Genomic DNA, 25,693 nt, shown 5'->3' with positions numbered 1-25,693 from the left:
CGTTCCGGGACTTTTTGAAGACCCTGTATATGCATTCTATATATTAACTACTGTGTCATTTTTATATTATTAAGACGCAGTAATTGTTTACATTAACAAACATCTTGCCGACGACTTTGATCTCCTCCCTTACATACATTCTTATCTTTGATTAGATTCCCATATCTTTGGCGCCATAATGTAAAAGTAAATTCCAATAGTATTTTTAGCAGAGAATATGGGAAAAATAGTTAAAAAATTCTATGATCAATAGATATTATTAATAAACAATATTAATTCTAATATAATAAATATGTAATTTCATGACACTGTATATAAACTATATACAGGGTGCTTTAGAAATAGTTGGTCAAACTTTAAGAGCATATTCCACTCATTGTAAGGATGAAAAAGTCATATAAACATGGGTTCGGAAACGTTTTCTTTCAAAGTTATAAACATTTTCTACTTCATTCTATTCCAGAAAAGATAGGGATGTATGTAGGAGGAGGTCAGACATGTCTATACGCCCATTTGGTCAACGAGCGACAGAATCCATCCGTGACAACGGCACTGTTTTTACGGAAGGCTCGTCGGAAGTCAGCATGCAATGCACGCGAATATCTTCGCTGGCGCTCATTTGATCAGCGAGCAGCCATTTAAGGGTTCTATCATCTCCGTGGCAATCAGCATTGCATCCATTGAGCGAGATTCCAACATCGCTCTGGAGTCATATATGACTGTGTTAAGTAGCAACATTAAGTGAGGTCTGAATAGCTCAGGTTACCCGAAAAACAGTTATCCGGAAAACGGAAGACTCGGATTCGATTCCTGTTCCAGCCACTTGCGCCTCATATATTTTTTTACTCAGCAAATATTGTTTTCTAGCAATTATTTGTTGGGCTAAATAATGAATGATCTACACAAAAATATGCGTCAGTGCCATTGCCACGGATGGATCGTTATTCTACCGCTTGTTGATCAAAAGAGTGTATAGACATGCCTGACTCTCTCACATACATCTTTATCTTCACTTGGTGAAGCTGCTCACCCCTACAATGTATGTGAACATCAAGGTCATCGGCGAGATGTCCATTAATGTAAACAATAACTGCGTCTTAATAACATAAGAGTGACACAATAGTTAATATATGTGAGTGATATAACATATTCTTCTTTTTAATAACACAGGCCTACGAGGTTCAATTACAAAAAGCAGAGTAGGTGAATCTAATAGATTTTGTGACGCTGAAAACGAATCTGGCCGCAAAATTTCCCCAGCACGTCAGATTCTTGAGTAATTTGTAGTTGAATGGTTCAAAAATCACTATTTTAACCAATTTCAAGAATTTATTGTGGGGAAGCCAAATTTTTTGAAATATTTCTGCCAATGGCATCGTAAGTACTCACTTTCACCTTTCAAATCCACTTTCGATTACCGCCGTACGATTTTTTTCGCTGAAATATATAAGTATGGTTATAAGAAAATTTACGTTAAAGAAAATTTGCATAGACATCAATATGATAGATCCATCATCTTAAAATTTAAAAAGACTGACATATGTCAGGTTCGGTTGCCCAAAAAAGTATTGTAAAGAAATATCTAATACAATTGTCACATATTTTGATAAATTTTTCTAAATTTTATGCCTTTTTATTGTGATTCTATCTGCCATATTGGATGCGTCATTTTTAATTTCAAAAGGTGACAAAGAAGGTATTTAAAAATATATATTTTTATCCTAATTTTGATTCGTAGTGAGATAGAGAGGTGGTACGGTTGATTTAGAATGGCTTATTGGATCCCTGTGCATGACCGGTCTTATAATTTGTACATCTGAACGAAAAAAAATCGTACGGCGGTAATCGAAAGTGGATTTGAAAGGTGAAGATGAGTACTATACGATGCCATTGGCAGAAATATTTCAAAAAATTTGGTATCTCCACAATAAATTCATGAAATTGGGCAAAATAGCGATTGGGCCATTCAACTACAAATTATTCAAAAACTTGACGTGCTGGGGAAATTCTGCGGCCAGATTTATTTTCAGCGTCACAAAATCAATCAGATTCACTACTGTGCTTTTTGTAACTAACAAAAACTCAAATTTCGCAGGCCTGTGTAATTAGTTTTTTTGTATATAAATTTATGAAAAAATTTTAAATTCTGAAAAACAATAATTTTTCGTAAATTTGAATTATTCAAACACGATGTAAAGGATCCCGCACATTTTATATGAAAAAAGTGGTTTTGGTCAAATTGACTGAAATTGAAATATGTTGTAGTTTAGGTGGTATCAAAAGTTTCTTGGGGCAAAAAGTCCGAAAATCAAAAAGTATAAAAGATACGATAATTTGAAGTGGGTGGTATTAAAGTTTAAAAAACGCCTGTTTTTGAATACATAAATTAAATTAATATAAATGTTTGAAAAAAATATAATAGATTCTAATGAAGAATAGATTCTAAAAAAAATATATATATATATATATATAAAATGTGTGCCACTTCTACAGTATTTAATGATTCTAAAATCTTTTTGTCATGCGTGTGTGTTACACAGAGATCAAGTACAGAACGTGCGCGCGCACACACACATACACGTACACGCACGCATGGATATAATGGAAAGGATTTGAACTTTTTGGCTCCAGAAAAGATAGGGATGTATGTGAAAGGAAGTCAGACGTGTCTATATTTGGACAACGAGCGATAGAATTCATCCGTGGCAACGGCATGGACGCATATCCTGTTTAAAGAGCATTCACACACTTTCCAGTCCAACAAATAATTACTCGAAAACAACATTCGTGGACTAGAAAAATATGTAAGGTGTAAGTGGCTCGATTGGGAATCGAACCCGAGTCTTTCGCTTTTCGGGCAACTGCTCTAGACCACTGAGCTATCCAGACCTCACACCTAATGCTGCTTTTTAAGACAGTGATATGCGACTCCAGAGCGATGTTGGTATCTCGCTCGATGGATGTAATGCTGATTGCCACGGAGGACCCATGAAAAGTCGCTCGCTGACCAAATAAGTGCTAGTGGAGGTATTCGCGTGCACTGCATGCTGGCTTCCGACTGGCTTTCTGTAAGAAACGGCACCGACAACGCCATAGAGTGATCACATCTCACAAGATCCCTCTAATAATATCTCCACTGTGCCAATAACAGTGGCAGATGAATCCTAAATAGGGCCGTGGCAAGCCTCCAGCAAAGATAGGGATGTATGTGGAAGGAGGTCAGACGTGTCTATACGCCCATTTGGTCAACGAGCGGCAGAATCCATCCGTGGCAATGGCATCGACGCATATCCTGTGAAAAGAGTATTCACACACTTTTCAGCCCAACATACGCACGCAATAATGGAAAGGATTCGGACTTTTTGCCCCAAGAAAGTTTTGATCAGCACCACCTAAACTACAACATATTTCAATTTCAGCCAATTTGACCGAAACCACTTTTTTCATATAAAATATACGGGATCCTTTAAAACATTCAAGTTTCATATTTAAATAGGATGAATAGAATAATAGTTGAAATGCTTGATGGATTTACAATATCTCTTTTTTTCTTCCTTTTTTGTTCAATTATTTGGATAGTTTAAAGATCAAGAATAATATATTCAAACAAATATTCAGACAAATATTGAGATAGCCAATTATCTATGAGATTACTGTCATGTTGCCAACAATTGTTGAAGCAGTTAATTTTGAAAAATTAAAGTCATTATTTTTTAACATCGATTTGTTATTTACAAACGAGAGATTTGACAGCAACTTGGCGACAATTCATTGTCGTCGATTTGTATTGACAATTAACATTGACAGTTTTTAAACAAAAGATGCTAACATATTTTAACATTATTCCATGATGCTTTTTAAATAAATGTCTTGCTAATGATATAATTAAATAAATAACAAATAATTAATAAAATTAAATAACAATTCATAAAATTCAAGATTTTATTTATATGAAAATTAGATGTCTATTTTACATTTCAAGTAAATATAAAAAACCGACGATTTTCGCTCATTCAGATACTTATCTGAATTTCTATTTTCGGACAATTAATTCATGATTTAGAATCCCTAGTATTGGAATTGTATTAGAAATTGAACTGATAGAAAATATATTACATTTTTAATGTTATTAACTGTGCTTTGCGTATTTTATACATTCTCAAAAAAATTTGAAAATGAAATAGATAGCACATAATGTATCACATAGTGATAAGCGAACAAATATTGTATTTTAAATCTCGAGAATTATATGCTGTTTGTTTATCATAAACGTATGATAAATTTTATATTTTCAATATTTTACTGACAACAAGTTATGATTAAAAAGTTTCATTACTTGAAAAAATATGGACAATAACGAATAAGAATTATTACATTTGTGTTGATGTCGTCATGTTGTCGTCATAATGCTTTAAAACGACAAACCAATTGTTATCAAATTGTTGAACATAACGTACTGTTGATCGTTTGCTTTCGAAATTCCGTTAACTGATTGCTTGTACAAGCACTCATTGTATTCGTGTTTTGCTTCGGTGTTAGCATACATACAACAAACATATAACACAACACATGCAATGTATTAATTTGCTCAATATGATTAATCACGCTTGGTTATCAGGATGTAAATAATAAATTTATTTTATTTATTGTAATATAACTACTTTTTTTATTTCTTCTTTTTTTATATAGGTTCATAATTCATTTTCAATACATAACCCGTTTATATACGAATAAAATCATTTTAAATACGGTATTATGAGATGCTATATAGCCATTTCATTGGCTAGGTAGAATATTAAGATTACTTAAAAGCTTATATTCGATATATAAATGATCTTGAATATAAAAACAAACTCACAGTGGCTCATGGTGTAATTTTATTTTATTGAAATTCATGATCTTCCCAATTGTTTGTGAATATATTTTCAAATTCAAATGATTTAAATAATTGTGCGAAATTTGAATTGTTTAATTACCAAAAAATTACAATTATTAGAAAAATGAGAATTAAATCAAAATTAAAAAATTTTAAATTAAATAATTTTACTTGCATTTTAATGTATTAGTCAAAACAATTAAAAAATTGCGTCTTTGATTGTAATTATTATCTAGTAATCGATATTTTAAAAATTTTGTAATATATAATTTCAGGAGATTAAAAATAAATACATCTAGAATATAATATTTTAACTATTTTAATTGCAGATTTTATATTTTATATAATGACTTTGATTGATTGTTTATTGCTGCCCCTCAGGGATTACAAGGCACTTTTACAAGGAGCGTTCCCGAACCTTTCACAATCCAAAAAATTTACATCCCCCCGGCCTGGCCCTTGTGCGACCACTACATTATAATTTCCCACACCCTCCCTGCGTACCCTCCCCTTCCTTTCTTTCCATCCCTCCCCCCCTTTCCACTCTTCTGACCCTTCTCCTCCCAATCTATGCTTCCTCTCATGCCAGCACCGCTTTCCATCTTCCTCTTCCTCCTCTCCTTTTCTCCTGCGTTTTGCTTTTCCTATCCTGCCTTTCTTCCTTTCCTGTCTCCGTTTCCTTCTGCTCTAATCCTTCCTTTCCATTCTCCTCTCCTTTCCTTTTCCTTCCTGCACCGGACATGCCTGTACAAATTAGACAAAACAAAATTAGTCCAAAAAACAGCGGATATCAACTCCTCCTCTCTACACCCTCCCCTTCCACCCTTTCCCTTCAGCCTTCTCTCCTATTTGTCCCCTTCCTCCCTTCTGTTGTATTTCCCTTTCCTACCTTTAACTCCTCCGCCTTCCTATCCTCCCCCCGTCCCTTCATTTTTCCGTCTATCTCCTTCATCCACTTCTTCTCCCCCCGCTTCCTTTCTTTCCCCCCCCTCTACATCTCTTCACACTATGTTCCTCCTTCTTTCCCTCCTCTTCTCCGCCTCCACCTCTCTCTCCCTTTCCTTTCTCTCTAATTCCTTCCTCTCTCTTTCCCTCTTTTCTTCAAATTTCCTCCATGCATCCTCTCCGGCCGTCCTCTTGCCCTCCCCCCGTAGAGCCTCTTCTTTCTCCCCTCCTCTTCCCTCCTCCCCTCCTCTTCGCCTTCTTCCTCTTCCTTCTCTCCTGTTCCTCTTTCACCATCTTCCACCAATCTTCTTCTCTCTCTCTGTCCTCTGAACTCTCCTCTCCTCCACTTTCCCTTTCCTTCTCTACCCCCTCTCCCCCTCCCTCTCTCCTGCCTTTTTCATCCTCTTCCCCTCCTCCCGTTTCTTTCCTTTCCCCCTTCTCTCCTGTGCCTTCTCCTTTTCTTCCTTCTTTTCTGTTCCTCTTCCTTCCTTTCCCCCCTCATTCCACTTGTTCCTCTTCTCCTTGTCTTCCACCCTCCCTCCGTCTCCTTTCTTCTCTCCTGCCTCCTTCCTCCCCTCTGATGTCTTCCCTTTCTCCATCCTCGTCTCCTCCACCTTCGCATCCTTCTCTCTTCTTTCTTCTTCCACTCCGCTTCCTTCCCCTCTCTTCTCTCTTGTCTCCCTTCTCCCCTTTGTCATCTTCCCTTTCCCTGTCCTTGACTCCTCTGCCTCCCTAACCTCCTCTCTTCCTCTTCTCTCTTCCTCTTCTCTCTTCCTTTTCTCTCCTTTCTCCTTCCTCTCCTCTCTCCTCTCTCACACCTTCTCTCTCCTTTCTAACCTCCTCTCCCACGTGCTCACGACCGGCTTCCTCTCTTCTCTCCATCCCCCTCACCATCCTTCTCCACCAGCTCTCCACCTTCTGTCTTCCTTTCCATTACTCACTGTGACCCTGTCACTTCTCACTGACTACTCCGTCCACTATAACCCCCCTCATCGATCTCCTCATCGATCAACGCATTGATCTTACTGCCCCTGCTTCATTCTTCTCACCCCTAGAGCCATCTATCTGCCGCCCGCATTCTTCCTCCATCCTCTGGCGCCATCTCCACTCACCGTCTCTGCCGCTTCTCTCGCTCCTTCTTCCTGCCTCCAGCGCCACCTTCACTCTCTCTCACCTCTCTCTTCCCGCCTCTCCCACCATCCTTCATATCCAACTCAGCACTTTTCGTCGACTTTTCTCTTTCGAATAACTCCCTGACCTTTTCTTTTCCATCTCTGCCTCCACATCCTTCCAATTCCCTCGTATAACTCCACCTCCTCCTCAACTTTCAGCTCCCATCTCCTCTTCCAACCATCCTCTTTTCCTTTTTCTCTTGGCCCACCTCTCCACACCTGTCACCTCAACCCTCGCCATTTTTCAATTTAATTTAATTTAAAAACGGAAATTATTCCAAATTATATAAAATGTCAGCATTACGTGGCATAATTGGCTTAACACTCGTAACTCTATCTCCGATACGACATATATGTATTTTTCATTCGCTAACGTTCGCTCGCGTATCCAGTATTAACTCTTATAATGACTTTGAATATAAGCAAATATCATTTAGATGGCCAATATTATATAGTTTATTTATATGTTTTTGTTATTATAAAAGAAAGTGGCTTTTCCTTAGGTAGTAATTATGTGGAATATCTATATTTTGAAAAAAGACATATCATATCATATTGTAATTAAAGGAATATATCTACCTTACATTATATAGCATGTATTTTCAGGAGTAATATTTATTACCAACCACTTTCTTGTCTTTGCATTTTAATTGCTTTATAGTATTGTTATCTTGTAAGTGAACATATGATGCTGTTAGTGTAATTAATTTTTGTACTTTTATAATTGATGTAGTTTAACAATATTGAACTATCTAAATTCATTAACATAATGAAAAAGATCGGTTATAAATTTAAATGTATTAAGTTCGCAAGCACTTTATTGTAGAATAAGTGCACTTTAGATTCTATTGGTATTAATATAAGTAATACCAATAGAATCAATTCTATTTTATCTTATGTATCTTGCGTTACATTAAAAAGGAATATGTCAAACTCGAAAATAAATGTGATTTTCTATAAAAAAGTTGTAAAGAAGGAAATAAATCGAAAAGTTTGCTAATTTATGTAATAAATACTATGATGCATATTTTAAAATAAGAAAAATATATAAATATAAAAAAATGATTGTATTATGATTGTATTATGATAATTTAAAGTACATGTTTTGATTCGTATATTTACCTATTTCTTTTTTTTTAAAAAGGAGAATTGAAATTATAAAGATAATTTATATTATATTATATTAATTAAAGATAAAGTGTGTAATGTAAGATATATTGTATATGTATATAATTTTTTGTCTAATTCAATTCAAAATAATACTAAAAAGTGATTTAAATCAATAAATGTAAGCTTATATAATAATGTAAGTTTAGAACTTAAACATTCTGTTTATTTATTTTTTTTATATTCACATCGGAAGGAGAACTAGATTGAAACTTTTGAAACAATTATAACTTTTAAATTGTTCTGATATGAAATTTCCTAAAAATATAGTATCTGACTTTATTCTAAATCTATTACTATTTATTATCTAGTTTAATTTGTCATCTCCAATTATATATTACCGAATATATTCGTAATATGCATTCCATGCTTTCAATTACCACATAATTTTGATTATAAAATATAATTTATTATATTTTTATTTTCTTATATTATATATACAGGGTGTTTCTAAAACTAGGTCGGAGATTTTAAGGGCGTATTCTAGGGGTTAAAATAAGAAAAAAAGTTCATATAAACATGGGTCCAAAAATGCTTTTCCTCCGAGTTATAGCCCCCTAAAGTTCAGAGAAGATAGGGATGTATGTGGGAGGAGGTCGGACGTGTCTTTACGCCCATTTGATCAACGAGCGACAGAATCCATCCATGGCAACGGCATTGACGCATATCCTGTGGAGAGAGCATTCACACATCCTTCAGCCTAACGAATAATTGCTAGAAAACAATATTCGCAGACTAGAAAAATATGTGAGGCGCAAGTGGCTGGATCGGGAATCGAACCCGAGTCTTTCGCTTTCCGGGCAACTGCTCTAGACCACTGAGCTATCCAGATCTCACACCTAATGCTGCTTTTTAACACAGTGATATGCGACTCCAGAGCGATGTTGGTATCTCACTCGATGGATGCAATGCCGATTGCCACGGAGGATCCCTGAAAGGTCGCTCGCTGACCAAATAAGTGCCGGTGGAGGTATTCGCGTGCATGCTGACTTCCGACTGGCCTTCCGTATGAAACGGCATCGACGAGCACAACGCCGTAGAGTGACCACATCCCCCAAGATCCCTCTAGTATATACTAAAATCCCCACTGTACCAAATAGCAGTGGCGGATGGACCCTAAGATAGGGCCGGGGCAGGCCTCCAGATGATCGAAAATCGGTCATTGATAATAAATAGTTAAATAGATAAATAAATAGATGAAATAGATAAATAAATAAATAAATAGATAAAATAATTAAATAAATATTTAATATTAATATTTTATATGATAATAGTAAAAGTAATAAATATTTTAAAAACACTTATTTAATCTAATTAATTTTTAAATAGATATTATACGATGTATGGATATCACACACATTCATGATAATAATAATATTAATATGTTAAATGTTTATTATGTTTACCGCATTCTTCAATCGAACACATGATCGCGTTCGATAGCGCCAGTAGTACCTTAACCTACCGCAACCTACCATGACAAAAAACTGCTTGCAGTCGCCGACTAATTATCGTCGCATTGTCGCGTCGTCGCGCAAAGCTGCCAGATCTTCTCCGCAAGCAACATGCAACGCGCAGTGGAGGAGGTAACGGAGATGTGAGCGTAAGCGTACGTGTGAGCTCGGCGCTTCGGCTAGCTTCGGATAGAAGAAGAGGACAGAATACAGTTTTCTGTCTCCTTTTTACCAAGCAGGCAACGAAAGCGACGGGCGACGCGCGACGCTGCTCGCTCCTCAATATCTCGATACATGCTCGATATGTTTCTCTGTTACAGCTTTTCTTTATGTTTTATATTTTTGTTACAACTGTGTGGTAAATATGTATAAATATATATATATATATATATATATATATATAATATATATATATATATATATATATATATATTTATATATATATAAACGTATAATATATTTAAAAAATATATATATATATATTATAAATATATTATTTATATATACATATTTATACATATTTACCACACAGTTGTAACAAAAATATAAAACATAAAGAAAAGCTGTAACAGAGAAACATATCGAGCATATATATATATATATATATATATATATATATATATATATATCGATATATGCTCGATATATTTCTCTCTTACAGCTTTTCTTTATGTTATATATGTATACACACACACACACACGTTTTGCGATATATTTAATATTATTAATTTTTTTATATATCTAAAATAATAAAAATATAAGTGGCGACTTTCCACACCACCCATGAGGTATCACCAATGGCGCGTTAGGTTTTTCATGTGGACCTTTGCCTGAAGCTCTATTATACCACATTGCATTATTTTGTTATATTTTAAGTATGGTGTCTGTTATACAGACAAGATATTTTTTATAATCTAGTTTTTTCAAGTATGGTGTCTGTTAGACAGACAGACAGACACACACACACACACTTACAAGATGTTTTTCATATTCTTGCTTTCTGCAAGTATGGTGTCTGTTATACAGACAAGATATTTTTTATAATCTAGTTTTTTCAAGTATGGTGTCTGTTAGACAGACAGACAGACACACACACACACACTTACAAGATGTTTTTCATATTCTTGCTTTCTGCAAGTATGGTGTCTGTTATACAGACAAGTTATTTTTTATATTCTTGCTTCTTACAAGTATGGTGTCTGTTAGACAGACAGACAGACAGACAGACAGACAGACAGACAGACAGACAGACAGACACACACACACGCGCGCGCGCGCGCGCGCGCACACGCACACACGCACACAAGATGTTTTTCATATTCTTGCTTTCTGCAAGTATGGTGTCTGTTATACAGACAAGATACTTTTTATATTCTTACTTCTTACAAGTATGGTGTCTGTTAGACAGACACACACACACACACACACACACACACACACAAGATGTTTTTTTATATTCTTGCTTTCTGCAAGTATGGTGTCTGTTAGACAGACAAGATGTTTTATACAAGCGTAATGTCTTTAATAAATTTATTATTAATGAGATGAGGGGCCAGCTATGTCAGTATCTGCAGCATGTAATCTTAAAATACTTTTATTTTTCTTAGTAGCGGTAGCATATAATTTTTTGAAATTTATATACTAATTTATATATTAATTTGATTTAATAAATTTTTATTTCCAATTTGAACTTATTTACTGAGTTAATTTGTGTTTTATAATCAACACATCTATTTACAATTTTAGATCAATTAGCTGTAATTGTCTTTAAAATATTTATGAAGCTCTATACTATTGTAGATAATTTAAAATAAAAAATTAACAGCATATTATACATGAGAATTGCAACAATTTCTGTGTATCATGAATATACAGGGTGTCCGACTCCTGAGTGACCAAACGAAAAGTAGTGGTAGAATGGATCAAACTAAGAAGAAAAATCCTGTACCATTTTGAAAAATTCGCAATAATTATTAAGAAATAAGCAAAAGTGTCTCAACGAACGAGAAGCGGTAGACCGCTTGTAGTATCCGATTACTGAGTGATCAAACGAAAAGTGGTGGTAGATTGGGTCAAATTGAAAAGAAAAGTCCTTTATCATTTTGCAAAATTCGCAATAATTATTAAGTTATAGGCAAAAATATCTGAGCGATCTATCGACCGCTTCTTATACTCTGAGATATTTTTGCCTATAACTTAATAATTATTGCGAATTTTGCAAAATGATAAAGGACTTTTCTTTTCAATTTGACCTAATCTACCACCACTTTTCGTTTGATCACTCAGTAATCGGATACTACAAGCGGTGTACCGCTTCTCGTTCGTTGAGACACTTTTGCTTATTTCTTAATAATTATTGCGAATTTTTCAAAATGGTATAGGATTTTTCTTCTCAGTTTGATCCATTCTACCACTACTTTTCGTTTGGTCACTCAGGAGTCGGACACCCTGTATAATTATACTATCCAACTACTACTAAATAGTTACAGTTTAATGATAATTAACGAAGTATTATTACCGATGTTTCGAAATTATTTGGCTGGTTTAAAAATTGCTCAACATGTTCTTCTAAATCTTCGATAGAATTGAAAGGAAGATGGAGAAAAGAAAAAATAGACTCTTCTTTTTGATTATTGCCATTTGGCCGTTGACGGATTTGTTGCATCAGTTCATTTTTCATGTCTCTTAAATCATCTGCTATTTGCCATAATTGTGTCCTGAAATATGACTGCTGACGGATAATTTCTTTAAAATACTGAAGCACTATATTGTAAATAAGAAAAAAAATAATAAAGATTAATTATTAAATTTCCAATTTTTTAAAGACTATTAAGATTGTATATGTATATATTGTATATAGAATAGATTCTTGTTCGTGCTATTAACGTATACCATGACATATTTTATTTATAAAGTGCAGCGACAAAAAATACGATCACAAAAATCTTCTTTTTGTATAACAAAATAATAAAAATAATGAAAACATGATAAAAATATGAAGTTAATATAATTAAGATAATGATGAACATGATGAAGATAATGGTGATAAAAATGATAATAATAATAATATTAATAATAATATCAAAAAATAGAATAAATAGTAATAATAATTATTATTTCTTCACAGTTATAATGTTTACTGATAACACAGCTATGAAAGATCATAAAGCTAGTTTTAAAGAATATAAATTATGTACCAATTTTATTGTCGACATCTTTTGTTTTATTATTTTCTATGTTATGTTCATTGTCTTGCAAAATATAATTATTATTCGAAATGTTTAATGATCCATCCGGTAAGTGCTTCATGCGTTTATCCTGAACTTCATTAGATAACTGATCCTGAACTAATCTTGATTGATTGTTGCTGTTTGCATTTTTGCGACTTTTTGATAATTCTATGTATAAAAACAATTATGATATTAGTTATGTTACCTCTATAATATAAAAAAAAAGTGAACATATTTTATAATCTTATATCATATTTATTTTATAATAATTTTATTTTATTAGCTTTTATTAATTTATTAATAACCTTTTTAATTTAAAAATACAACAAGTTTGACTTTCAATAGGCCGTAAGAGCCGAACGCGGATGGTGGTGCGTGAGTTTCAACGAGAATTAAGTTTTTGTTGAAACTGATGTACGTGCCCTGGGCACAACTATTTCTTGGTACGATACCAAGGAATTTAAATAATTCTCGTTACTTCGAGAAATTATTTTGATTTCCCCTCTGTTCCTTCTATAACGAGAATTATTTAAACTCCTTGGTATCGTACCAAGAAATAGTTGTGCCCAGAGCACATACATCTGTTTCAACGAAAACTTAATTCTCGTTAAAACTCACGCACTACCATCCGCGTTCGGCTCTTACGGTCTATTAAAAGTCAAACTTGTATTTTCAAATAGAGAGCCTCATATAATTCCTTACTTTTTAATTTATTAATTTTATTATCATTTTAGTATTATATAATTATACAGGGCGATCCTGAAAAACGATCCGTCTATAAAATGACATATTCCTGACACCATTCTAAGACAATTTTTCCTTTACCAAAATTTGATTTGAAGCGTAGTTTTTGAATTATGAGCAAAAATAGTTAGTAAATCACGCGTCGGGTACAGAAGGCAGGCAGGAGCGGCGCGGCGTGCCGCGAGCGCGGGCGCAGCTGACCGCCCGACGGGTGATTATCACCGCATGAGTCGCTAACTATTTTATCTTATAACATAAAATTATGCTTTAAATAAAATTTTGGTAAAGAAGAAAATGTCTTAGAATTACGTCAGAAATACGTGTTGCTTAAAATAACGTTATTTTAATAATGAAAAGTTGTTCCGGATCGCCGGCCGTCCGACGTTGCAATCAGCTGATTGCTACACGCGATGTGTGTATGGCGGAGTGTGTGCGTAAGAGAGAGAGAGAAAGAGAGAGAAAGAGGGAGAGAGGGAGGGTAGGAGGGACAGACATTCATACACACGCACGCACTTTTTTTCTCGCTCTCTTTCTCTCTTTTACGCAACACTCATACACTCTCTCATTCAGTCTCTCACTCACACTCTCTCGATCACTCACTCACTCACTCACCTACTTACTCACTTGCTCATTCACCTTGTAGCAGCGTAGCGAATCTTCATGCTATGTATTGTTGTATCTGCTGCACCGTTATGATTGCTAGAGATGCGCGACACATTGAAATTTTTTCGATTATTAGTCTCACACTCGATTGACACAATACAGATTACGCGATAACAAGTTTACTGTTTATTCACTCACTATTGATTTATCGATACCAAAAATTACTTTCAAAGAAACGCGAATGCAAACAGCACATGACTCGACGCGAAGCGACGGACCGCGGAGACTGCGCGACCACAAGAGTTATGTTGCCAGAAACGCGACACGCGACATCTAACAAACGACTTGCGCGTGGCGCGTGATTGACGCGAGATAAGACGAACGATCGGCTAAAACCTTCGCATTGCGAATGCGGTAGAAAACATGAAACGCGTATAATGACATACTTAAAAAATTAATTATTTATAATAAATTATTTTTTATTTATTATTTATAATAAATAATTAATTTTTTAAGTATGTCATTATACGTTTCATGTTTTCTACCGCATTCGCAATGCGAAGGTTTTAGCCGATCGTTCGTCTTATCTCGCGTCAATCACGCGCCACGCGCAAGTCGTTTGTTAGATGTCGCGTGTCGCGTTTCTGGCAACATAACTCTTGTGGTCACGCAGTCTCCGCGGTCCGTCGCTTCGCGTCGAGTCATGTGCTGTTTGCATTCGCGTTTCTTTGAAAGTAATTTTTGGTATCGATAAATCAATAGTGAGTGAATAAACAGTAAACTCGTTATCGCGTAATCTGTATTGTGTCAATCGAGTGTGAGACTAATAATCGAAAAAATTTCAATGTGTCGCGCATCTCTAGCAATCATAACCGTGCAGCAGATACAACAATACATAGCATGAAGATTCGCTACGCTGCTACAAGGTGAATGAGCAAGTGAGTAAGTAGGTGAGTGAGTGAGTGAGTGATCGAGATAGTGTGAGTGAGAGACTGAATGAGAGAGTGTATGAGTGTTGCGTAAAAGAGAGAAAGAGAGCGAGAAAAAAAGTGCGTGCGTGTGTATGAATGTCTGTCCCTCCTACCCTCCCTCTCTCCCTCTTTCTCTCTCTTTCTCTCTCTCTCTTACGCACACACTCCGCCATACACACATCGCGTGTAGCAATCAGCTGATTGCAACGTCGGACGGCCGGCGATCCGGAACAACTTTTCATTATTAAAATAACGTTATTTTAAGCAACACGTATTTCTGACGTAATTCTAAGACATTTTCTTCTTTACCAAAATTTTATTTAAAGCATAATTTTATGTGATAAGATAAAATAGTTAGCGACTCATGCGGTGATAATCACCCGTCGGGCGGTCAGCTGCGCCCGCGCTCGCGGCACGCCGCGCCGCTCCTGCCTGCCTTCTGTACCCGACGCGTGATTTACTAACTATTTTTGCTCATAATTCAAAAACTACGCTTCAAATCAAATTTTGGTAAAGGAAAAATTGTCTTAGAATGGTGTCAGGAATATGTCATTTTATAGACGGATCGTTTTTCAGGATCGCCCTGTATATATATAAGATTCTGCATTGGTGAACATAACATAATAGGGAATTCAATGCTAATTCTGAAATGGTAAAATGTTGGCTCTCCTAACTATTTTAAAATAAAATTCCATTATCTATATTTTTTAAAAGGCATATCAAGTATTATCGTATGAAATTTAAAAGTTTTTTTATTGACCATTTTTAAAATATTGTTAAATACAATCTTTTTTATCTCTTTCTATTTTTCAAAATCCAATCGAAATTGTATTTTAAAATATTGCTATTTAACAATATTGACTTCGTCAATAAAAATCATATAAATTTCAACCAACTAATCTTGATTTGCAAAAAATTTAAATAGAACTTTGCTCTAAAATAATTAGAGAAATCAATATTTAACATTTCACAATTGACATTAGATTTTTTATATTGTATTCGCAAATATAATAGCTAGTAATCTTTTAATTGAACCTACAGAAGAGCTTGCATTTATATCGATAAATTGTAGTTGCTAAATTATGTAAAGCAAATTTTTTCCGAGAAAAAGTATTTGATAATATATTATATATATTATATATATATATTATAATATTAATATATAATATTAAAACATACTTTGTGTGTGCATATTTGGAGGCGTTGATAATTTAATACACTCTTCAAGAGATTCATCTGGTGATGAGGATGAGGAAATTTTTCTTGGGATAATTTTTCTTTTCGAAACGTTATCATAATCAGTATCAGAATTTAATTCAGATGCTAATTCAGCCTTTTTGGCTTTTTCCCTGGCTGTTTTATAGTTATCTGAAAATATGCAAATAAATATTTATATTATTATAACAGAAAGTAACAATTATGTATTTACTGATTACAAAAGTATATTGTATTTGTGGCATACATATATATTTAAATATTAATTTTTTTTATATTAACCATAACTGCTGTTTCTAAAAGTTACAATATCATATGAAGGCCAACATGTATTTGGTTCAGCATGTTTTTTGATAGCCGCTACAATTTTTTCCATTTGAAACGGCGGCCAATAACATTTATTATTAATAATCCAGGTAGATGGGACTGCTTCAACTGTATCTTCATCAATGAATCTTACAATTGTCCATGATTTCTCCATTTCTGTACATGTCATCAAAAAATTTAAGCAGTATTTTATTCCAACAAAAAAACTTTACTTATAATTTACATATATAAAGACGAAAGTTTTCAATAACTTATTGGAAAATTGGACAGGATATCGGAAACCGATTGACATCCATCAATCCATTTCCTTTCACACTTGACACTCACACCATACACACGCATACACACTCAAATGCACATTTACATATAAGCATACATACACATACGCACAAATGTATACATACGTACAATACATACGTTAGGTGTGAGAGGAAATAAGTTAATGCATTTTTCTAGCGAAGAGCACAAGAGAAGAAGAAAGATTATTCTGAATGCAATAAAGGAAAAACTACATATTTATTTTTATATTTTAATTTAATACATTTATTTGCAATTTGCTCTAAATCCCAAGATTCTAAATTCCCAACATCATTGATTACATATATGCCTAATTTTGACGATTCACATGATATGGTATAAAAATCTGTAAGCATCTTATATTTCTTTCCGATTACAAAAAGGCCCTCATTATTTACAACAAAATTTCTAATAAGAATAATGTTTCCATCTTTTAAGCTACAGCAATTATCGGGTTCATTTATTTTTAAAATAAATTGTTTAAACACCACTTTGCCGAATTGATTACAATTATGAAAATTAATAAGTGGACCGTTAAAATGTGGATTTAAAAATTGAAGCTCATTACATCTCACTTTGAAATTAGAATTTATACAATAGTTTTTTTCACTTATACGACAAACAATTTGCTCTAATTCCTTATTATTTTTGCGAATCATTTTTAATATAGATTGTAAATAATTTTCGAACGGAAAAGCACTGAATTCTTGAAGAGTTCCAAATTTTTCTGCGTCATCACAAATATGTAATAAATGGTGCAGGTTGTGCGATGCATTTTCTTTACCATATAATTTAATAAATGTTTCTACAAAATATTGCAATAAGGATTTGGAATAATTTAAATATTGTTCCATATGCTTTGAATTTGACAAGATAGTGATAGCTACATGTAAAGTTAAAAAATTTAAATATTGATCATAATTTAGAATAGATTTTAAAACAACAGATCCCGTATATAATAAAAAAGTTCTAAATTCGGTTGCCTTCCATCTTTTACTTTCAAATAAAGATCTTGATTTTCTATTAAATTCAAAAGGTATATTTTTTTTTTGATTTTCTAATAACTTTGATATTTCAGACATTTGACAAAAGGATAATTTTGTTTTAGGTTTCCCATAACACCATAAAGAAATCAGTTTTTTAACAATTCCCAAGAATATTAAATGCATTGGATCTGATGGAAAATCATTCACCATATTTATATTAGGAATCGATTCAATTATAATTGATGTACCTGTATGATGGGTTTCCTGTAATTTCAATCGGAATTCATTATCTGTTCTTAAATGACAACTATTCAAATACGGATACGTCATTCTATTGAAGTAATATTCGCCTTTAGCTATACATTTAGAACATGCGTAATAACCCGAATGACCCTTTGTATAAGTAATAAAAGATTTAGCAGGAACATCGCATATAAAAGATTTAATTTTAAAAGAATAAGTGCGATCTTTAATTTTTATACCATGAATAGTTAAATTTCTTGCTTCTTTTGTGAAAGATTTTAAAAATACATTGGCATCTGTGGGTTTTTCATATCCATGATAAATTCCAATAACATCAACTTCATTGTAATTTCCAATTAAATTGCATAAAATGGGATAAACTTGACTACTTGAACTTTTGAATAACGGTAGGCCATCAATGTTAATGTTAACTTCAATACAGTGTAAATTTTGAAAAGAACATCGCGTTAAAAGTGTTTTGATGCAATTACCTAAACCGAAATGATAGTAATGTCCTGGTGCAACGACGTCTACATTAATTTTCCTGGGAGTTCCTAATAAACTGCGAGCATTTCGAGGCAATTCTGGATATTTAGCTTTTATATTAGATATTAATTCATTTAACGCGATATGAGTTATATTATTTTTAATTGCCCATTCTTGCAACCAAGATATAGAATTTGGAGAATCATCAGTGGAATTTGTAGATTCAAAGTTATTTACAAAATTGACATGGTCTATATAATCATCGGGATCACTATCCGAATTATAATTACTTGTGTCTTCTAAATTATTATAGTCATTATTGATATGTTGAAAATCATTGCAATCCTGGTAACTTAAGTCATTATTATTCTCCAAATTATTACTTGAAATTAAAGGTGTGTTTCTTAATAACGGCATTAAATTCTTATTTTGAACAGTATTAATTACTAGATTAGTTACCTTTTGTGCTCTTCGATAATATTTTCTCCTTACTTTTGGCATTTTCTAAATTAAGTAATATATTTTCCTACCTGTGATTGATAATAATTGTTGATTGACGAAAAAATAATCGTGCGAAAAGAAAATCCTGCAAAAACAACTGTAAAGACAAATAATACATTTTATTAGTTTACTACAAAATTAGTCACATTTACATTTAGGCATTCAGATATACATATATACATATTCAGATATACATATATATACCGTTTATATATTGAGTGATTATTATCGAATTATAGATTATCGTTAGAGGTTAGATTGTAAAAAACGATAGTCCAATCAATTAGTGAGTGAAGCAAAATACAATCAAATTAAACTAATCACTTGAGAATTTTATGTGTGTGAATAATCCCAGGTAGCAGAGTGACGTCAAATGACATCTTAATAACGTTTTAATGACATCATTGTACGTCATTAAGAGTCTGGAGACGTCATCTTGCTACCTGGGATGTGACAAAACTATTCTTATGATACATTAAATATGTCTTACCTTGATAAATTTGTAGCAAAATGTCCGCGTGTTCGTAACCTCACAGCACTACACTACGCATACGCGTGTACCAAATACTACACTATCGCTATTAAAACAAGAGCAGTGATTCGCGCTTGTTACGGCACGCACCGCACCCGCCAGCGCCAGTACCGTTAATTCTGGCGGGACATTGTGCCTCGGAAGATAAGTATATATAGCAACATAGATATATGGCAATCAAGCTTTTCAAAACACAATTATATACAATTTGTACATAAATATACCCAATTTATACATAAATATACCCAATTTATACATAATGTTTTAAAAAAGAAATTTAATAAAAACTCAATTATACAATTTTTTAATTTAAAAATACATTTTTTTCTAATACCACCTAACCACAGATATATATGTATTTAAAAACAATTTTAAAATAACTAAATTTTCTGGACAATTTATAATTAATATTTAATATTAAATATTTTGATCATGATATACAAAAAACAGATTTTGTAATATTAAAAATTTCTCAACAAATATAATAAGTTTATTTAACATTAAATAATATTATAAACACATTTAAAAAAATTTGTTTATGAATATTAAATATTTTGTTATCTATACGAAGGTAAATGTTAAAAAATATTTGTTGCGATGTTAATGATATACTTTCAATAATAAAAAATAATGAAATTTTTGAAAAATATTTTAAATCATTTTATAATAATGAAAGACAAATATTTTTTAAACGTTAATATAAAAAGATTAGCAATTTTAAACTTGAACATATATCGAATGTCCATAGGATGTACTGATTAAGACATTTGATTGATATCCAAAAGAGGACATCCAATTTATGCCCTATTTATGTCCATGGACATGTGGACATAAACTGGACTTAAAATGTACGTCCATAAGACATTCAGTGCTATCTGGGTATATATATTTTAATAAATGTTTACAATACATTATTTTTATGTATCCAAGAGTTGTGCGATTTATCCATTCCCAACCATTTTACGTATATGTCACACTTTTCCCGCAAAACTTTTTCCACGAGATATACGTCAGGATTAGCGACGCGTTGTAACTCATATTCGTAGAATCCTCCAGCGACGGGATTTCCACGCGAATCTTCGAGTATGAATGTCGCGGGATTAGTTTTCTGCACCTCGACAATCTTAAAAACTTCGGTCGTCCAATTTGGTGTGAAATCTTTTTCAAAGATGGTCTTGTATTTACTCACGCGTACCGAATCACCTACTTTAAATTTTGTCGGAGCCGCAATTTTTACGTTGCTATACACCGTATTTAAAAGTTTTTCGGCGATCGCCGGCGTGATGTCGACAGGTCTCATACCGATGGTGCAATGTTTTCGCGTATTGTACTCTGCAACGAGTCGAGATAGCTCGTCGATCTATTTGTAATTTCCATTGAATGTAAACATTTTCTACATATTGTTTTTTAAAGTACGATTGAATCGTTCCACGACCGAGGCTTTCATAACGGAATATGTCGAGTAATGATTAATGTTGTGTTTCTTCATGAGTTTCTGCACACTCGCGTTGTAAAATTCTTTTCCTCTGTCAGTTTGAAAATTTTTCGGACACGTTTTATCGTCTCCAATAATCTTTGCGATCGTTTCGGACATTTCGTTTCCGCTCTTACTCTTGAGCGGTACGGCCCACGCATACTTGCTCAACACATCGATAACTGTGAGTATGTATTTATGATTCTTGTTGAGTCGAGAGTACGAACGCATGTCGACCACGTCCGCCTGCCACAGATCGTCGTATCCGCGTACAATGACGCGTCTTCGTGGAAAATTTCTTCTCGCCGGAGCATGTAATTCCTCCACTAGTTGTCGCTTTTCGGAGGTGTTTTTCTTCTTTCGCACATTTGATCGAGGCATAATTAATATTATGATATTAATATGTCTCGCTTACTGTGCCGAGTCAGATGTTGCATATCTCAGCACATTCTTTATCTCGTCCATCATTATTCGTAGCGCTTGCACGTTTGTTTCGAGCGCGATAATTTTTTGCTCAATTTCTCCCTGTCGATCTCTCAAAAGTTTATCCACGTATCGTTTATTGACGGCGTCAGTATCAGCTTCCGGTTGCGCTACACTTTGAATCTTGCGCGACCTTGCGTCAAAGCTGGTAGTAGTCTGGCAGAGAGCGTTATCGCGAACGTAATTTCTCAATAATCCATTCCATTGATAGTACAAATTATTCGACGTTCCGAGCGATAATCCAAATTTATTAATCGACATTTCGGTACCGAGAACATTGACCGAATGACACGTATCGTCGACGCATAGTTGAATTTATAATAATGCCGGCCTCGCGAAGTTCTTCGATAATTGACAAGATTTCATTGTCGTGAGCATTGTTGCCGGCTCGACGCGAGGCGTCCAGCAATCGCAAACGATCTACCAATTCGTTGGGATCGTTCCAATGCGCGTAATCGATCATGTTGTCGCTTAGCGTCATTGTGCGCGGCGCGCCTATACCTCTTCCCACCTTTCTATCAGGGAACAATGCCGCAATTATATATTTATACTTGTATCCTTTATTACTTTTAATAGGATTATTAACTTTGTTGTCACGTTTATGCGCATTTGTTGCTTTTAATATACTTTGATATTTATACAAATCGTCTTGAGTGTATCTTTTATTACAAAAATTAATAAATATAAGACTCGAAATATAAAATTAAACAAAACAGTTATAATGGCAATACGAGTCGAGTGTCGATGTTATAACACATTTATTTATAATACAATCAAATAAATATTGATATTAAAGCATACAAAGAGAGGATAGCGAACGTTTCGACCCTATTTTTGGGTCATCTTCAGCGCGAAAGTATATAATAAAAGATAATATAATGAAAAAATATAATAACAAAGTGTTTTATATCGGAGTCTGTTGCAAAGGGTGCTGTCTAAAGCGATAATAAATGTCTCGGTATCTCATTATCTTGACGATGCCTACGTAAAAACAGGACAAAAGTAAAATAAGTTAAATAAATAATGTAACTAATATGAACAAAGAAAGAAAAAAGTACTAAATTAAACATGAAATTACGAGATTGAAATGTCAATTTATTAAAAATGATCTAAATATAAACTGAACATAAAGTCAAAGAAATAAAATAAATAAGTTATAATTAAGTTAAATAAATAATATGACTAATATGAACATAGAAAGAAAAACACCAAATAAGATATATACCATTATCAAGAACGCATATTGAGGAAATATGGAGCAGGAAATTATTTCACTAGATAGACAAGTACGTCTTCCTGAGGTTAGACATGCCTATTATTTGTCACCTGTACATGTCATACTCACAAGTGCTCCTATGGAAGTAGGTGACTGCTTTGTAACTGCCATATGCTGGCTAGTAGCAAGAAGACCAACAGCTATACAGGAAAAGGTACTACCACTAACCCCAGAACAAAGGGAATCCCTAGTAACAGCGCAGGGAGCCCCTCATTCAGACCAGATTATTGTGTTCCTGGGCATGGCAGGGCTTATGACACTTGCAAAAGAGGTCAGATCTACAGGTAATAATGCCAATCATGAATACTTAGCCAAACGATGGCAAGCATTATGTGCTACTATAGGATTAGAAGATATTATAGCAACCAGAGCAATTAGCCAGGATACATATATGACCTTTATGAGACGATTGGAGACATGGCAAGGGTGGATGAAGTCCCGTGGTGAACTAAAAAGAAGATTGTTAGACATAGCACTAATGCCACGTCCTGAAGGCACTCAAGATATTGTAAAGGGTGCGATTGATCAAGTAAAGATGGTTTTACAAGATTTTGGGATGAAATCTATACTATTAATGGACACTTTCGTGGCCTCACAAAATAAGGCCATACTGCTTGCCTCTGTAGCACAACAAGCTGTTAACCTGAGAAGATTACTGAGGGAACTGCGCGAGCAACACGGAAACAGATTCCCTTATTTAAGAGTGTACCCCTTACAAGGTGCTGACCGTCTCAATCATAGAAGCTATCCTGATTTATATTATGCAGCTGTCATGACAGCAATAGCAAATAAGGACTTGGATCCCGAGGGGCGCTATGTGGTCACAGATGTACAGACTCAGACCTCCAAACATATTATTGATGAATATGCAAGAAAGGATTTGAAAATGGAATTATCATTAGATGAAACTACCAAAGCCAACTTAAGAGAACTGGGAATAACCCCACCATCAAGGAGAATCAGGGAAGAGGATGAGGACGACTACCTAGAACCACCCAGGGCACGACGCAGAGCCGAATAATATATCAAACACAATATCCATGCCTTATATAATCTACAAAAAAATGACCTCCACAATGAGCGAAAAGACGACAGAAACTGGTGCTGTAGAATCAGAAACGTACTTTGAGGAGCTGTCATCAGCCACCATTCGTGCAATTTATAAACCTCCATCTCCTGAATATAATTCCAATGACGAGGCACCAGAAGTAACCGGGAAAAAGGACAGGAAAAGAAAGCAAGATGAAAACCCGCGCCCAGTCACACGAAGCAGGAAGGGGGAACTTGAAAAAGAAAAAGAAAAAGAAGGTGAGAAAGAGAGGGAAGGTGCAACACAAACTGACCCATCAAGAGCTATTCAGACCGAACCAGGTCCATCCCGTGTGCCTCTATCACCCGGTGTCAGAGTTAAGAGAGCAAGAACAGAAATAGAGAGACCGGACCCAAAAATGATACACAATATAACACATTTAGTCACAACATGTAACAAAATACTAGACACAGTGACAGCCATAAAAGATGCCATACAAGATCAAGGGTCGAGAATAGGCGTCCTAGAAACCAGGGTACGCACCCTGCAGGAGGCCAGGAGGGACAGCCGTGCAAGCCCTGGAACTCAGAGAACCAACCCAACACACCCAGACACCACATGTGGAGCCGAGGAGAGAAGGGGGCACAGGCTTCGGGATATTTTAAGTATAGCAAGATGGGACCACATCTACCTCACAAGCCAAAGAATGCCTACCCAATCTTTGTTACTTTTATACTACTGATATAATCTTATAAAAAAAAAAAAAAAAAAAACCCGATCTCCTCCCACATACATCCCTATCTTTCTCTGGAGGCCTGCCCCGGCCCTATCTTAGGGTCCATCCGCCACTGCTATTTGGTACAGTGGGGATTTTAATATATACTAGAGGGATCTTGGGGGATGTGGTCACTCTACGGCGTTGTGCTCGTCGGTGCCGTTTTATACGGAAGGCCAGTCGGAAGCCAGCATGTACGCGAATACCTCCACCGGCACTTATTTGGTCAGCGAGCGACCTTTTCAAGGATCCTCCATGGCAATCGGCATTGCATCCATCGAGCAAGATACCAACATCGCTCTGGAGTCGCATATCACTGTGTTAAAAAGCAGCATTAGGTGTGAGGTCTGGATAGCTCAGTGGTCTAGAGCAGTTGCCCGGAAAGTGAAAGACTCGGGTTCGATTCCCGATCCAGCCACTTGCGCCTCACATATTTTTCTAGTCTGCGAATATTGTTTTCTAGCAATTATTCGTTAGGCTGAAAAATGTGTGAATGCTCTCTCCACAGGATATGCGTCAATGCCGTTGCCACGGATGGATTCTGTCGCTCGTTGATCAAATGGGCGTAAAGACACGTCCGACCTCCTCCCACATACATCCCTATCTTTCTCTGGAACACCTTTTCAAATCAAATTCCTTAGTGAATAATACCCAGGTCATAAACACAAATGATCACATTACTTATTTCACGATACCATACGTTCCTTCAATTTCCGGGCGTTTTAAACATATCGTTAAGGATTTGGATGTTCGACTCTCATATTACAGTATCAATAAAATGAAAAACTTCATCAGGGCTCATAAGGATCCTCTTCCTACCTCCAATTCTTTGAACGTCATATACAAATTGAACTGCATGGATTGCGATGCGTCCTACGTTGGACAAACTTGCAGACAACTGCATAC

The 25,693-nt window shown here is 34.7% G+C and overlaps 2 protein-coding genes across 3 annotated transcripts in view; both read right to left on the bottom strand.

Annotated features, from left to right (window-relative positions):
• LOC145973432 (uncharacterized) overlaps positions 1–25,693 on the bottom strand; it is a 234,534-nt gene that overhangs the window by 172,747 nt on the left and 36,094 nt on the right. Inside the window, exon 1 of one of the 2 annotated variants that reach the window (XM_083102807.1) lies at positions 14,225–14,245. The exons of the other annotated variant lie outside the window; for it this stretch is intronic. The gene's annotated coding sequence lies outside the window, so the exon portion shown is untranslated. Of the gene's footprint in view, positions 1–14,224; positions 14,246–25,693 lie in introns of those variants that run through there. 2 annotated transcript variants of the gene reach the window in all.
• LOC145973803 (uncharacterized) lies at positions 518–19,964 on the bottom strand. Its single transcript, XM_083103375.1, has 7 exons — positions 19,708–19,964; positions 19,247–19,314; positions 16,660–16,860; positions 16,342–16,530; positions 12,812–13,012; positions 12,133–12,377; positions 518–703 (listed from the first exon to the last, which is right to left on the bottom strand). Exons 3-7 carry the CDS (start codon positions 16,856–16,858, stop codon positions 518–520), a joined length of 1,020 nt encoding a protein of 339 aa, XP_082959501.1. The 5' UTR covers positions 16,859–16,860; positions 19,247–19,314; positions 19,708–19,964.

The sequence above is a fragment of the Camponotus vicinus genome, unplaced genomic scaffold, assembly GCF_025532165.1.
Source record: "Camponotus vicinus isolate PSW18456_S1 unplaced genomic scaffold, iyCamVici1.0 SCAF_6, whole genome shotgun sequence".
NCBI classification, from domain to species: domain Eukaryota; kingdom Metazoa; phylum Arthropoda; class Insecta; order Hymenoptera; family Formicidae; genus Camponotus; species Camponotus vicinus.
This window is presented reverse-complemented; position numbering and strand designations above follow the sequence as displayed.